Source organism: Typopeltis vanoorti, chromosome 10, assembly GCF_054136105.1.
Source record: "Typopeltis vanoorti isolate ZY-2024b chromosome 10, IOZ_Tvanoo_1.0, whole genome shotgun sequence".
Taxonomy (NCBI): domain Eukaryota; kingdom Metazoa; phylum Arthropoda; class Arachnida; order Uropygi; family Thelyphonidae; genus Typopeltis; species Typopeltis vanoorti.
The window spans coordinates 25,741,801-25,758,280 of record NC_143558.1 but is presented as its reverse complement, the minus strand read 5'-3'; the positions used below and the strand labels follow the sequence as shown (position 1 = coordinate 25,758,280).

Below are 16,480 nucleotides of genomic sequence, written 5' to 3'. Positions count from 1 at the left end.
GTAAAAACAGAGTTTGGTGGAATAACCAGAATAAATTGCACAGTTTGTGGATAATCTATTCACCATCACATAATGCGTGTCAGAAATAAAGGCTAATAACCCAGCTGTAAAAGTCAGAAAACAAATCATATGATGGAAACTTACTTAATATGCCTTTGTACCTAACCAGGTCAAATGCCAAAGAGATATCAAAAGCAACCATTTGAGATTTCCCAAACCTTTCCATTGCATTTCTCCAAAGGTGGATAATAAGCAAGACAATCCATTTTGAACAACAGTGATGGAAACCATACCAGCTATTCTTGATTAGCTGAGAAGCCTCAATGTAGTGCAGAAGTTCAGTGTTAATGGTTTTTCTTCATTACTTTAGGAAGGACTGCAGGAGAGAAAAGGCAATGTGGAACAAGAGTCAACTCTGTAGCACAAACTTTCAGTATAACTGAAGAAATCTGAATGTACTGAAAGTTTGCTGCTAGGACCAGGATACTTTATGGTATTTTGTTTAGATACCAAACTGAATTCTTCTGATCTGTGCCTGGTAAAAAATGAAATGGAATGTTGCATGTTTGGAATAGTAAGAAGAATTTAAGATCCCTATGCAAGAATTTGAGGAAAAGTAAGAAGCCAGAAGAGTGGCTATAGCAAAAAACCATCAATAAAGTTCTTTGTAAAGCTTCATCAAAAAAATTCAAATATAGATTATAGTAAAATCATAGCTATTCCTATCAGATAAAATGAATAGAATTTTACTCTATTACAATTTTAATGCTACTTTTGAACCACCTATAAAATTAAAAAACATATTGAACTCCTCCAATGATCCCCCACCCCACAGCCCATCCTGGGGTATACCATATCCATTGCACCTGTAACTTACCTTAAATGGTAACTTATAGGTGCAATTAGTAAAACTGGATACACACTTCCTATCTGTGAAAAAGAACACATTAGCAATTTTGGAGACTGAGTGGGCAGTTCAATCTCCACTGGTACCCAATCAGAGATAGCTGGCCCAAAGCTATCACTAATTAAGTGGCATGCAGTAAAGAGTGACGGCTCTACAGGTAGGGCTAAAAATGGCCTCGCCTACTCCCTGTATATACGGGAATAAAAAGGCATTAGCTGATTTTTTTTTTTGATTTTTTTAATAACAATTTTGGTAAAGCAGGCTTCTCAGATCATGCTCTTAATACTATACACCAGGGGTTCTCAACCTTTTCTAGTGGTGTACCACTATATTTAATTCAAGATATTAGATGAACCAGTATGCAAATCTGTTTTCGTACCACCCAGCAGTGGCTCACATACCACCAGTGGTATGAATACCATAGGTTGAGAATCCCTGCTCTACACCAAATTGATTGTAAAGGTATCTGTTCCTTACATCATACAAAAACCTGGTAAGAACAAATTTAAAGAAGCCTGTGAAATTTTGGATCCTGTATCCCCTCAAGGGGGGGGCCCCCTTGAGGGAATTATAATCTTAACAATAATGGTGGCATAAAAATCCCAAGAACTTGGATGGCACACAATCAGCCCACTTAAGTTCTTAAAGTTCTCCAGCAAATCCTTACCTTAAGGCTCTAAATAATAATTTCAGCTCTTATTGGTCACCATCTATACTGTTTTGTTCTAATTTATATGAGTAATTATGTGAGAGCATGTTGCTCTCTAGCTTAATATATCTCTTAATGATTTGTAACAATAAATAATAACAAGAACAGGACACTAGCTTAGATGTAGTAAGATTTTTTTTTTCACAAGAGGCCAGGCTAGTAGTGTTAATGATTGACCAAATAACTGCGACTTTAGCATACCACGTAAATTGCAACATAGCTAATTTCTTCGTATATGTATATATATATATATATATATACATATATATATATATATATGTGTGTGTGTATACTCCAGGTGATGACCATGATATGAAGGTCAAAACATTGAGTGATTATTTTGGTTTATATCAAACTGAAGTTTTACTTTAATACAGTAGTTGTTTCTATAATTTTTTAATAATGAATAAATTTCAAATGATTCTATAAAATCAATACATAAATCCTCTAACACTTTTATTTCCCAAATGATTCAAACAACACTTTTTACAAGAAATACTATACATACTAATGTATAACCTCAGATAAAATTTTGACCTTTAATCTCTCAATCTATCTCTCTCTTTTTTTTTTTTTTTTTGGCAAGGGACAATTTTTTTTATGAAACATTAGAAAAGTTTAGAATGTATCATTCATTTACACAATCTAGTTTGGATAATAAGCAATTTAAGTATTATTTTAACTGCTTGTGATGAATGAGTTTCTTGATTTCATTTAATAATTCATTTTAAAAACAGATAAAAAAAATTTGCTTACCTGATTTTCATTAGTTTCATGAGGATACAGCTTTTGGAGAAGGTGAAAGTATTCTTCCTAAAAAAAAAAAAATTAATTAATTAAGGCTATAGAATAACAATAAAATCACAGTCATGCTGAGTTGGGTGAAACTGTACTCCTTTATTTTAGATGTGCCTGATCTTACTTTAATTTCTCACAAGTAATTGGTGTGATTAATTTAGTCTATTTTAGAAGTAATAAAAGAACTGTAATCAACCAAGAACAAAACACAGATGATACTCAATTATGTGGAGCTGTGAACTTAGAGAAGAGCACATATAATACAAAATCAGAGAATATTAATACAGAATTATTGTTGATGTAATGCTTATGAAAATTCTGGAGTTATAACCGAATTGTGCTTTGTATCAAATATCAACACAGAATTTAATCACATAAATAGAATGCACAGAATTTGGCATTCTATTTATATAAGTGGTAGAAAATTCCTCTTCTTTCAAAATAATAATAATAGATCATATTTAGAAATGAGTAATGTATTCTAGAGAAGTAATTGAAGTATCTTTAATAGTTTTCCAAATAGGATTAGTGTTTCAAGTAGGTTAGGTTTTTTTCTTTTATTTTTTTAAATCTAGTTTTGATTGTGTTGGAGTAAATTTAATCATTGCGGCTATATTTATTTGCTGTACTCTGTAAAAAAATTTTTATCTTATTACTGAAAAAGCTTAGGAAAGACCAAAAAATTCAATAAAAGGAAAAAACTGAAGATCTGGGATGATACAATCAAAGAAATAATCAAAAAGAAAAAAGAAGCCTATCACAAATGGTTAAGCAGTAAAAGATTAGAAGATGAAATACAATATAAAAGAATAAGAGCCATAGCTAAAAGAGAAGTCAGAAAAAGACATAGAGAATCTTGGAACAAATTTGTTTCTAATTTAGAATATGATTTATATAAAATAAGACTCAATGTATATAAGATTTTGAAACACTTAAATGCAGATACCAAAGAAAACATAAAATTAAACACCGAATTGAAATTAGAAGAATTTCTAAATTACTACACAGAATTGTGGACAGACAAATATTTTAAAAAAGATAACAGGCAAACAATTAACAAAAATGAAAAGGAAATAACTAAAGAAGAAATAGAAATCAGCCTGAAATAAACAAGAAACGGAAAATCACCTGGAGAAGATAAGCTAGTTTCAGAACAAGATTCAAAGAAAGACTTATTATTTTTAAATAAAATTTATTCAACTGGTATCCCCCCAATAGAATGGAAAAAAGCAATTGTGATTCCTATCTTTAAAAAAGGTAATAGAGATGACCCAAAAAACAATAGAGGTATCAGTATACTAAATTCCTGTTACAAAATATATAGCAGAATCTTAAATAGCAAACTAATGAAATATTCTGAAAACTTTATTTTAGAAGTACAGAATGGATTTAGAAAAGGACAATCATGTATGGACCCGGCCTTTTGCCTAAAATTAATAATAAAGAAAAGAAGAGAATACAATTTAGAAACACATATTGCATTTATTGACTTTGAAAAAGCATTTGACAAAGTTAAAAGAAACATATCATTTAACATATTAAAAGAAAGACAAATACCAAATAATATCCTAAAAGCTATCACAAGTATATATGAAAATAATCAAATACAAATAAGATTAAATCACAAGCTATCATATACGAGAGAGATAAACCAAGGGGTCCGACAGGGATGTCCCCTGTAGGACCCCTGATGTGGGCATATCAAGCCTTATAAAGAAAAATAACAACTTCCTTACTTTACCTGTTAATGTGTTCTTTAATAGCCAAGTAATCTTATGGGCTATCTTAACAACCTTAGCAATATGTCCTCTAAACTTTAACTCTCTGTCTAGCATCCCTAAATCTCTAGCTTCATCTATTTCCTGGAGTACAGTGCCATCAATGTAATAAACAGCTTGTAATCTATTTATTCCAAAATGTATAACTTTACATTTCTTCACATTAAACTGACACCCGTTATCTCTTGCTCATACTAACAGTGTATTTAAATCATCCTGCAAGCTCTCCATAATTGATTAACTATTACTCTATCTAATTTCACATCATCAGCAAACAACTAAATATTTGTATGCAAAGGTTTCTGTGGTTTATCAGTTCATAAGAAAGATTCTGGTAATTGGACCACATGTTTATTATGATAAATAACAATAAAAAACAAACTCGACAGGTTTCGTACAGGTTTTTGCTCATACTAACAGTGTATTTCAATCGTCCTGCAAGCTCTCCATAATTGATTAACTATTACTCTATCTAATTTCACATCATCAGCAAACAACTAAATATTTGTATGCAAAGGTTTCTGTGGTTTATCAGTTCATAAGAAAGATTCCGGTAATTGGACCACATGTTTATTATGATAAATAACAATAAAAAACAAACTCGACAGGTTTCGTAAGTCGTATGACTTACATCTTCAGGAGTCAAAGGTAACTAAAAGTTTAAACGCACGAAATGAGAAATTACTAAAAATAGTTCATTTTATGCAGTTGTCTAACTATTCATTAAATTGAATATCCGAATGTCAATTCAGTGCAATGCTAAGTTTGAACAATGCTGGATGCTGTCATGTTGTGTTGTGCACATTCACTTTGTCCGAGGTCTGACTTGGGTATATTTTTAATCAATGCTAACCAAACTTGGTGTAGAATTAGGCCCTGGTTTTTAATGCATTGCGTTGGAATTCTAAGCATGTTTGTAGCTTCTTTAAATTTCCTTATACAACAATTTTTTTCAATGCAAGACTTGGTTGTTTTTTACCAGAGTACATTATGGCTGGTGAAAGTTGTATGGTATGCTAAGCCTGATTTGTGTTCTCTTCTTTTTTGCACGTCTCTTTTTGGTGTTCGTTCATGCGAATTTCCCCTGATCTTCCCATCTGTACTACATATGGGATGCCACAGGAACAATGAATATTATATACAGCTGGGTTTTTTTTAAAGGATGATGTAGATGTTTTGGAGGATGTAGAGATCTTGAAATTTTTTCCAACGGTAGAAAAGCCACTTTGATGTTATGTTTGTTTAGTAATTTGGCCAGTTTGTCTGGTCAAATTACTAAACATTTCTTGATATATGGAAGCGTGACTGCATTCTTGAAATCTTACTTTTGTGAGATGCTTGTAGGAGTTGTGTTCAGGATTTTTTTGATAGTCTTTGGTTCATAACCATTTTTTTTGAGGATCTGTGTTAAATGTTGAAGTTCTTCATTTCTTTGTTTTTCTGTGCTGGAAATATTATAAGCTCTGTCCCTCAAGGTTTTAATTTCAAATTTCTCATTTCATGTGTTTAACCTTTTAGTTACCTTTGATCCCTGAAGATGTAAGTCATATGACTTACAAAACTTGTCGGGTATGTTTTTTATTGTTATTTATCGTAATAAACATGTGATCCAATTACCGGAATCTTTCTTATGAACTAAATATTTGCTTTCAGGTTATTTCCTACTATATCATTTATGTAAAATTAAACAGCAATGGTTCAGCACCGAACCTTGTGGCACACCACTACTCACATGTTTTCGCTTTGATTCTGCCCCTCCATATACCACTTTTTGATATCTGTCCCGCAGCCACCGTCTTATCCACATAACCAGGGTCATATCCATCCCCTAATTTGTTCTATTTTGCATAACATTGTATTCTGTCAAATGCCTTTGCAAAAACCAGCAAAATCATTGTGTAGCCATTTCCTGCATCCAACTCAGCTGTTACTCTATTATAAAAAGTTAGTAAATTACTAAGGCATGACCGACCCTTCACAAGCCATGTTGTCCCTCATACAGTATCGTATTTTTATCAGTCCATTTTTGAATTCTCTTTTTGACCAATTTTCCAGTTCTTTTACCACCCAGCTGAGATACTGTTGGTGTATAATTTGCTACTGCAGTCTTAGAACCTCCCTTATGCAAGGGAATTAGTTTGCCCTCTTTTGACTCCCTTGGAACTCTACCAGCTCTCAGACTTCAATTAAAGAGCCCAGTCAGAGGCATTGCCTGTTCCCTTGCACATTCTCACAAAACTAGAGCTAATATCCCATCTAATCCCACAACTGTATTTAAATTGAAATCCTAAAAATGCTAAGAACCTCCAATTCATCAACCTCTGTTCCCACATTAGTGTGTGTCGCATATGTTAAAGCAGTAAACTCACTAGGATGATATAACCTTTCAAATACATCCCAATAATGGAGGCAATGACAATCAAGGAAAAGAAGGAGTAGCCATAGTATTCAACACAAAATACGAGGCTAATCTTCTTGAATGGCAGGCAGTCTCCAGTCGAGTGATGTGGGCAAATATCAAAATGGGGAATTGGACAATGAGACTTATTTGTGCCTATGGTCCCACAGAAGGTTCTACTAAGGTAGTGGAAGAATTTTTTGATGATTTAGAAAAAGCAACTGACACAATGAAAAATGAAAAGTTGGTCCTTGTTGGGGATCTAAATAGCAGAGTAGGAAATGATTGTGAGACATACAAAAATATTTTGGGAAAATTTGGAGAAAAGAGCAAAGCTAATAATAATAGCAAATATCTGTTGGATTTCTGCTCAGGACATGGACTGGTTATTACTAACAACGTGTTCCAACATAAAAATGTGCACAAATTCACATGGAGAGAAGAGGCAAGGAATAAGAGAAGTCTCATTGACTATGTTATTGTTGATAGTGATGTTTTCTCCCTGGTGCAGGACACCAGAGTGTACAGAGGATTTGAAATTGGAAGTGATCACTATTTAGTCTTGGGCAGGATAAAATTGAATTTCATATTGAAAAGAATAACATGTAAGAAAGTTTTAAAGCAAATAAAAGTTGAGCAGCTCTCAGATGTGAGCTGTAGACTAAAATACACAAAGATTATTGAAGAAAAAATGAAAGAGTTTGAGAACAGGAATCAAACCTTGGAGATTCAGTGGCAAACTCTGAAGAAAACATTGATTGATTCTGCCAGAGAGGCATGTGGTGAGATTGTCTGTAAGGATAAAAAAATCAGAACTCCCTGGTGGACACAGGAAGTTAAAGAGGCAGTGAAGGAAAAGAAGAAAGCATACCAAAAGTTCCTCTCAAATAAGTCAGCTTGTGCTCTTAGAGAATATAGAGACAAATGCAAGAATGTTAAACACTGTGTAAAATTAGCTAAACAAAAGTCATGGGAGGACTTTGGCAAGAATATAGAAAATAAATATCAAGAAGGTGGCAAAATATTCTGGAGGTTGTTGAAGAAGCTTCAGAATGGAGGAAAGAGTGCTATAAAAGGAATTAGATGTGATAAAGGTGACATGAAAACGGGAGAAAAAGATATCCTTGAAGTATGGAGTAATTACTTTGAAAAACTGCTAAATGAAACAAGCAGTGATGACAGCACAGTGGTAAAAAACACTGACCAGGCATGCAGTCAGGAATACATATCCATACTTGAAGTAGAAAAAGCCATCAAAGGCTTAAAATGTGGAAAGGCAGCAGGAGTAGATGATATTCGACCAGAAATGCTGAAGTATGGTGGTATAAGAGTCTTACAGTGGCTGCACTGCATAGTTCAGAAAGCCTGGACAGAGGGACGAATTCCCGATGATTGGAGTAGAGCTCTAATAGTACCTATATATAAAAAGGGAAATAAAACTGCATGTGAGAATTACAGAGGTATTTCCCTACTGAGTGTTCCTGGCAAGATCTATGCAAGTATACTTGAGAAACGGTTGAGAAGAATTGTGGAAGAAAAGCTTGGTGAAGAACAAGCTGGATTCAGGCCAAATAGAGGCTGTCAGGATCAGATCTTCACTTTACAACAAATAGTCGAGAAAGCATGGGAATATAACAAAGATCTGTATTTAAATTTTGTCGATCTGGAAAAGGCATAGGACAAGGTGCCAAGAGAGAAGCAATTCAATACGCTGCAGTTATATGGTGTCAATGGGGCATTATATCAAGCAATACTTAGTCTTTATTTGAGTTGTATGTCAGCAGTTAGAATTGAAGGAAGTACAGGAAGATGGTTTAATGTTAAATCTGGTGTGAGACAAGGATGTACATTAGCCCCTCTGTTATTCGTTATCTATATGGATCACATTATGAAGGAAAGTGGTATTAAACATGATATCAAAATTGGAGATGTTAATGTCAGCTCTTTGCTTTATGCGGATGATGTTATACTTCTAAATAAATCTGCTAAAAGTCTGCAAGATTCTCTGACTAAATTGAACAGCTGTTGTAATAGATATGGTATGAATGTCAGCAATAAAAAGACAAAGACAATGAAAATAGGCAGAATCATTGAGAATGTCAACTGTGTTGTGAATGGAGAACCTGTGGAACAAGTAAAACATTTCAGCTATTTAGGCACGATTTTTAGTGAAGATGGTAAATTAAATATAGAAATAGACAACAGAATCAGCAAAGCTGGTATGGTAGGAAGTCAATTGAATAACTTCATATGGAATAAGGGAGAAATTAGTTGGAACACTAAATTAGCTGTATACAAGACAGTGTTCAAACCAGTTTTAACTTATGGATCTGAGAGCTGGGTCAGAAGTAAAACATTTGACCAAAGACTAGAGACCACAGATATGAGAGTCCTGAGAAAGATTATAGGCATGAACAGATGGCATCAATGGCAGTATCATATTAAAAACGAGGATATTAGGAAAGAACTTGACATTGTCAGCATCCAGGAATGTGTTAGCAGAGCTAATCTCAGGTGGTATGGTCACTTAAACAGAATGGGCGAGGAAAGATTAGTAAAACAAGTGTTCTCTGCCAGGTTGGCAGCAAAACGACCCAGAGGAAGACCAAGATATAGGTGGATTGATACAGTACAAAGTGCTTTAGACGACAGAAATATAAGATCTGATAATGTTGGAGTGTTGACAAGTAACAGACTTATTTGGAGGAAAATTGTAGATAGGAAATTAATAATGATGTAATTTCTTTTCATGTAGTACTATCATATCCTGTACACCCCTTGAGGGTACATGGCAGGAATTTGATGATGATGAAGATAATGGAGTGATAATGAAAATGGGGTAAGTAACAGACTATTTTGGAGGAAAATGGCTGATGGAAGGGTAAGAGTAATGTAAACTTAATTATGAAGGCAACACAAGGTATTGTGATGTAGTGTTGAGGGTCAAGTTTGAGGCGATTTACCTCGATCATCTATGCAGGAGTGGGATTAGAAGAATGATGTCAGGAGGTCAGTATTATCTTTAGATGATGTTCAATGCTCTATCTGGTGGATGGGAGAAAGAGGGAGCACAGATGCGACAGAAATTGCACTGAACTTCTTTTACAAGGGACCAGAAAGCACAACCACTATTTGTACAGATAGTGAGTTTTTTCTAGATTTATCACTATCATGTTTCCTGATATATGCCCTTAAGGGGTGTAGAGAGTAATGCTCAGCATAAAAGTCAAGATTAAATCCTGCTTCTTGGACTGACACACATTCCTAGCCACTCCTATTATAACTACATTACAGAATCCTTAGCTTTGATGCTGAGAACACTATAGTTAGTATCTGTTTTTTGTCTAAAGATGTTATTTTTCATCTGTCCAGCTCTAATTCTACAGCAATCACAAACCCACCCAACCTTGGAGTATTTCTCTCACATTTTTGGTAGTTTATCTAAGACTTCTATAAAAATTCTTCATGCTGTTCAGGAGGGGATAGCGAGTTGGGCTAACTGATGATCTCTCTTTCCAGCTACTATTTCACAGATGGTCAGTTTTCATATTGTGTCTCATTTCCATAAGTGCTGTTCAGCACTTATGGAAATGAGAACTGGCATTCATCATTGCCACCATTTCTGCTAAAGTTATAATACGAGCAACAACTAGTCATCATCCATTTAAAGTTGAATCGCTGACTCACTGGACCTGCTATTCCCATTCTTCAATTCCCTTTATTCTGGTTCCATGAAACAGCCTTTCTCCATGAAGTATTTATTCCCCAAAGATTTTAACCTAAATCTATTCTTAAAGACTATCAACAGATTATTTTTCTCCTGATCCCTGCACACACACACACACACGCACATGACATTGATTTGCCATAGACCTTGTTTGTGGTCTTGTGTGTGTGTGAGAGAGAGATAAAAAAAAAGAGCTAATCTAAGGTGGTATGGTTATTTAGTGGAAAATGAATGGTTAGCAAAATGGCTATATGCCTGAAGGGAAGAAAAAGATCCAGAGGAAAAGGAAGATCTCAGTAGAGTGATGCAGTTAAATTAGTAGGTGACTTAGAAGATCAAAATGCAAGATCTGGCAATATTGGAGTTGTGTTCAGTAATCAATTAATTTGCAAGAAAACTGTTAAAAGGAATGTGGTAATAACGTAAATATGATGTGCCTCAAGGGGGGGGGGTATACATATCAGAAATTTGAATAATAGCATTTGACAGCCAAAATACGAGGGACATCCAGAAAGTAGGTTCCGATGGGCTGTCAGAGAAACAAAAATATACTTCCAAAAAAAACTTTATTGGAAATTAAAATAAACATCTTTCACTACTTTTCTACATAATTTCTGCCATTGTTCAGGCATTTATCATAATGGGGCACCAAGAATTGTACACCTTTGTCATAGAAGGTTGCCGCCTGAGATACAAACCACATATTGACTGCTTCTTTGATAATACTTTATATACTTACTTTCTTGGTGGCAAAACAAAAAAAAATCTCTGCAAACTTTGAAAAAAGGAAAAAAAAAAAAGGAAAACATTGTGAATATTGGATAATTCTAAAGAAATAAATTTCCTTCTAGTAGTGAATTCAAAGGATTTCAGAAAGAGAAATACATCTTTATATCTCTCATGAACAATTTAAAAATAAAATAGAATCTGAAATATCTGTAGCGCATCACTGGCATAGCCAGTTAAATTCCCTCCTTCATAAAGAGCTGAATGTTTATGTAACACACACACACTCCTCCCACCTTTTTTTTAAAATTATCTGTTTTCTTCCATTGTAACGGAATCAGATAATTTATATCTGATGCTGTTATACTTATAGTTTTTTAGATAATGAAAATAAAGCTGATATTATCATAAATTAAGAAATGATATGATCTTGTTATTTAAATAAGTTTAAACAGCATTATGCCATAAACAGACTTTCTTTTTTGTATAATGCAGAAATATATAATGTATATAATAAAGTAACAATTTTTCAAAATAATCTTGGTTGTTAAATACTGTAAGATTAAAAAATTACTGATATTATACGACATGAATATATGTGTGTGTGCTGGGTGACTGTCCTTAGGTGGGAGATGAATTTCATAACCTGGTATGAGGCCACAGCTTGATGTCAAGTTCTTCCTAATGTCTTCATTTTTAATATGATTGCTATTAATGCCATCTGTTCAGGTCTCCCCCCTCCCTAACTTTTCTAAGAACTGTTATATCTATGGTCTCTAATCTTTGATCAAATGCTTTATTTCTAATTTAACTCTCAGATTCATTACTTAAAACTGGTATGAACATTATTATGGATACTGCTAGTTTAGTGTTTGGCTAATTTTTCTCTTATTCTACATAAATTTATTCAGCTGGCTCCCCACCATACCAGCTTTGCTTATTCTATTGTCTATTTCTAGATTATAGAAATAGGCAATAGAATAAGCAAACCTAGCTAAAATATTTTACATGTTCTGTACGTTCTCCATTGAGAATGCAACTGAAGTTTTCTATGTTCCTGCCTATTTTCATAGTTTTAGTCTTTTCATGCAAATTTTCATGCCAAATTTGTTACAGCTGCTATTTAATTTAACTGATGGAAGTTTTTTCACTTGGCTATGCTACCAATTATATATTTGGTTTAATCCTTTATCCAAGTGTAAGCAAACAAAGTTTGTGCCTGAAGTATTTTCAGGACTGGGGCAACTCATGGTAAAGGTGGTATAAGTTCTTATCACTTGCCTTAATATCCCCCATAATGCAAAGCACATCTCCTTGCAGACATGTATAATGCTATGCATTAAGGCAAGGACACTACCCAGACTGGTTTCAACCTTTATTAAGGTCTCATCAGTGGGAGCTAGACCCAAAGGTGGTGATGCTAAGGTGGAAGTAATGGAGAAGTCATTGGCAACTGGTATAGGTAAATGACTTCTCCATTACTTCCACCTTAGTATCACCATCTCTGGGTCTGGCTCCCACTGATGAGGCCTCAATAAAGGTTGAAACCAGTCTGGGCAGTGGCCCTTCCCTTAATGCACAGCATTATACATGTCTGCAAGGAGATGTGCTTTGCATTATGGGAGATACTATGGCAAGTGATGAGAACTTATACCACCTTTACCCAGAGTTGCCCCAGTTCTGAAAATACTTCAGGAGCAAACTTTGTTTGCTTACACTTGGATAAAGGATTAAACCAAATATATAATTGGTAGTATAACCAAGTGAAAAAACTTCCCTCAACCTATCTCTAATCCAGAGAATTTTAATAATAAGGTGTGACACCTTTTGGCAACTGGTATAGGTAAATATGACTTCTCCATTACTTCCACCTTAGTATCACTACCTCTGGGTCTGGTTCCCATTGATGAGATCTCAATAAAGGTCGAAACCGATCTGGGTAGTGCCCTTGCCTTAATGCATAGCATGATTTATGTCTGCAAGGAGATGTGCTTTGCGTTATATATTTACTAAGGAAAGCAATGAGAGCTTATACCACCTTTACCATGAGTTGCCCCAGTCCTGAAAGTACTTAGGTAAAGGATAAAACTCAATATATAATTGGCTATTTAATTTAGTCAGACAATCCTGAAGACTTGCACTGGATGTGTTTAGGAGTACAACATCATCTGCATAAAGAAAAGAGCTAAGTTTGATATCTCCAATTCTAATATCAGGTTCAATGCAACTGTCTTTCATAATATGATCCATATAGATGGTGAATAAGAGTGGAGATGATGCACATCCTTGTCTTACACCTGATTTCACATCAAACCATCTTCCTGTATTTTCTTCAATTCTAACTGCTGACTTACAACTTAAATATAGACTATGTATTGCATTGTATAATGTTCCATTTACCCCATACACAACTGTAGCATTTTGAAAAGTTTTTCCCTGGGCACCTTTTCATGTGCCTTTTCCAGATCTACAACATTAAGTACACATCCTTGTCATATTCCCATGGTTTTTCAACTATTTGTCATAATGTGATTATGACAACCTCTGTTTGGCCTAAATCCAGCTTGTTCTTCTCCCAGTTTCTCTTCCATAATTTTTCTGAGCCTCTTTTCAAGTATGAATGCATAAATCTTACCTGGAACACTGAGTAGAGAAATTCCTCTGTAATTCTCACATTCAGCTTTATTTCCCCTTTTTTTTTTTTTTTTTTTTTATAGATAGGAACTACTATGAGAGCTCTACTCCAGTCATCTGGAATTTGACTTTCTGACCAGGCTCTCTGAATTATGCAGTATGGCTACTGCAAAACGTTTATACCTGCATATTTGAGCATGTCTGGTCGAATATCATCTGCTCCAGCTGCCTTTCCACACTAAGTTTTTGATGGGTTTTTTTCTACCTCAAGTATTGATATGTACTCCTGTTTGCATTTCTCTTGAAAATTTTCTACTATGGTTCTGTCACTTCTTGTTTCATTTAATAGTCTTTCAAGGTAATCACTCCAGACATCTAGGGTATCCTTATCAATTTTCATGTCACCTTTAATTCTTTTTACCATACTCGTTCCTCCATTTCTAAGTTTTTTCAATAGCCTCCAGAACAATTTGCCATCTCTCTGATATTTACCTTCTATATTCTTATTGAAGTATGACATCTGCCGACTTATTTGCTAGGAACCCTCCATATGCTTTCTTCTTTTCCGGGACTGCTTCTTTAACTTCTTGTGTCCACCATGGTGTTCTTATTTTTCTATCCTTGCAGACTGCTTCACTACATGCTGCCTAGTTGAATCAATGTTTTGTTAAGATTTTTCCACTGAGACTCCAAGGTTTGGTTCTTGTTTTTGAACTGCTTCATTCTTTATTCAATAATGTTTATATAGTTGAGTCTACAGTTAACCTGTAAAAGCTGCTCAACTTTAATTCTTTTAAAACTTTTTACACACTGTTATTTTCAATGTGATATTCAGTTGTATCCTACTTAAAACTAAGTAATGATCATTTCCAATTTCAAATCCTTTGTGCACTCTTGTATCCACAACCAGCATCAAAATATCGCTATCAACAATAACATAGTCAATGAGACATTTCTTATTTCTTGCTTCTTCACTCCACGTGAACTTGTGTACATCTTTATGTTAGAATATGGTGTTAGTAATGACTAGTCTATATCCTGAGCAGAAATCCAGCAGATACCATTATTATTAGCCTTGTTCTTTTCTCCAAATTTTCCCAAGACATTTCTATATCCCTGGTGGGATCTGCTTCCTACTCTGCTGTTTAGATTTCCAACAAGTATAACTTTTCCATTTTCTTTGTCAGATGCCTGCTCTAATGACTCAAAATATTCCTCCGCTTCTTCCTAAAAAGAACTTTCTGTAGGACCATAAGCAGAAATACGTTTCATTGTCCATTTTCTAATTGTGAAGTTTTCCCACATAATTCAACTTGAAACTGCCTTTCAATCAAGAAGTTTATCTTCATGTTTGGTGTTGAATGCTACTTTAACCTCTTGTGTCCACCATGGTGTTCTTATTTTTCTATCCTTACAAATTGCTTCACCACATGCTGTCTAGCCAGACTATCTGGCCAATAGACTACATCAAAAATAAGAAATGGAGTAGGTTGATGAGTAGATAAGGGATAATTTGCTTTCCCCAATGCAGAAAGGGAACGAATAAAAAATGTTAAGCAAATTCAGAAAGTGGTTTGATAAACTTAAGGCAACAAAAGGAAATTGGTGACAGTATTCATATTGGTAAAGAGATTTAAACTTTATCTAGTCTGAAAGGATATTGAAAATCAAATATACTCACTTTAAGAGCTCTTAATTTTTCAGTCTGCAATTCTATGGCTGAAGTACGATGCTCCAGTTTCTCCAGTTTTCTGACCAACATCTGATTGCTTTCTTTGTTTTGTCTCTCATCATCTTTAATTTTCTGTAAGTACCAATAAAGTGAAGATTTTTCAGGTGATAATCTGCAAAGTAACGTAACAAAACCATCACAAAAGATTTTATATATCAATCTGTATTTTACAAAATAGTACTATAAAAAGTGTCCTGAAATTTAGATAAGCTAAGTTAGAAATACAATTTGATACGGTATGAAATATTGGTTTCCAATAACTGTTATCAAATATGTGTGGTCATGTCTCTAATTTGTCTGTTTTGCAAGAATAAAAAGACTGAATGATTTTAATTAAACATGAACTAAGTGAACTAGCAGCAATTTCTCAAACCTTTTTTTTTTTGTTTCACATCCCTTTGAACTTTATTGATCAACTGAAGTTCTCCTCCACTCCAATCCCTTTATAAAATAAAGTAAATTGTTCATTACTACACAAAACAGATTTATTTAGAAATGAACAATTCATGTCAGGCTCAGTAGCTTGTCATAAGAAATTTGGCTTCAGAAATTTTATCAATGCTATGACAACAGTTATCATAGCACTGATTAGGATGACTATAAAGACAGGATTCATCATCATCATGCATATCAAGGATTTAGGCCTAGCATGGCCTCTTCCGGCCTTAGAAGTCATCGTTGAATCATTTAAGAGGATGTCCTGGTTTTCTTTTCCCTAATGGCTTGTACTTTAAGGCTTATTTTGGTAATCTTTCTGTTTTCATTCTTTGAACGTGTTCCATCCATTTATGTTTACATTTTTAATTTTTTTCTATTACTGGTTCTTGGTTTAACTCTTTCATAATTTTTTCGTTTCTTTTGTGATCAAATAGAGTATAATTTGCAGTTTTTCTCATAAACTTCATTTCTGCTGTTATTAATCTTTGTTTGTCTTTTTGTTTTATTGTCCAGATTTCGCTTCCATACATTAAGACTGGTAGGGCTAATGTATTGTATACTTTTAGTCTGGTTTGTTTTTGAACTAGGTTTGGTTTAAATATAGAGTTAATTACACTGTTATTTTTAAATATT

The 16,480-nt window shown here is 34.1% G+C and overlaps 1 protein-coding gene across 2 annotated transcripts in view; it reads right to left on the bottom strand.

Annotated features, from left to right (window-relative positions):
- The window catches only part of LOC150102248 (uncharacterized), a 113,051-nt gene that overhangs the window by 80,979 nt on the left and 15,592 nt on the right, over window positions 1–16,480 (bottom strand). Inside the window, exons 5-6 of one of the 2 annotated variants that reach the window (XM_090399272.1) lie at window positions 15,359–15,521; window positions 2,373–2,429 (exon numbers count right to left, since the gene is read on the bottom strand). In XM_090399272.1, coding sequence (XP_090255398.1) covers window positions 2,373–2,429; window positions 15,359–15,521 — 220 coding nt within the window. The remainder of the gene's footprint in view (window positions 1–2,372; window positions 2,430–15,358; window positions 15,522–16,480) is intronic. The other variant, XM_090399273.1, reaches the window with a different exon arrangement.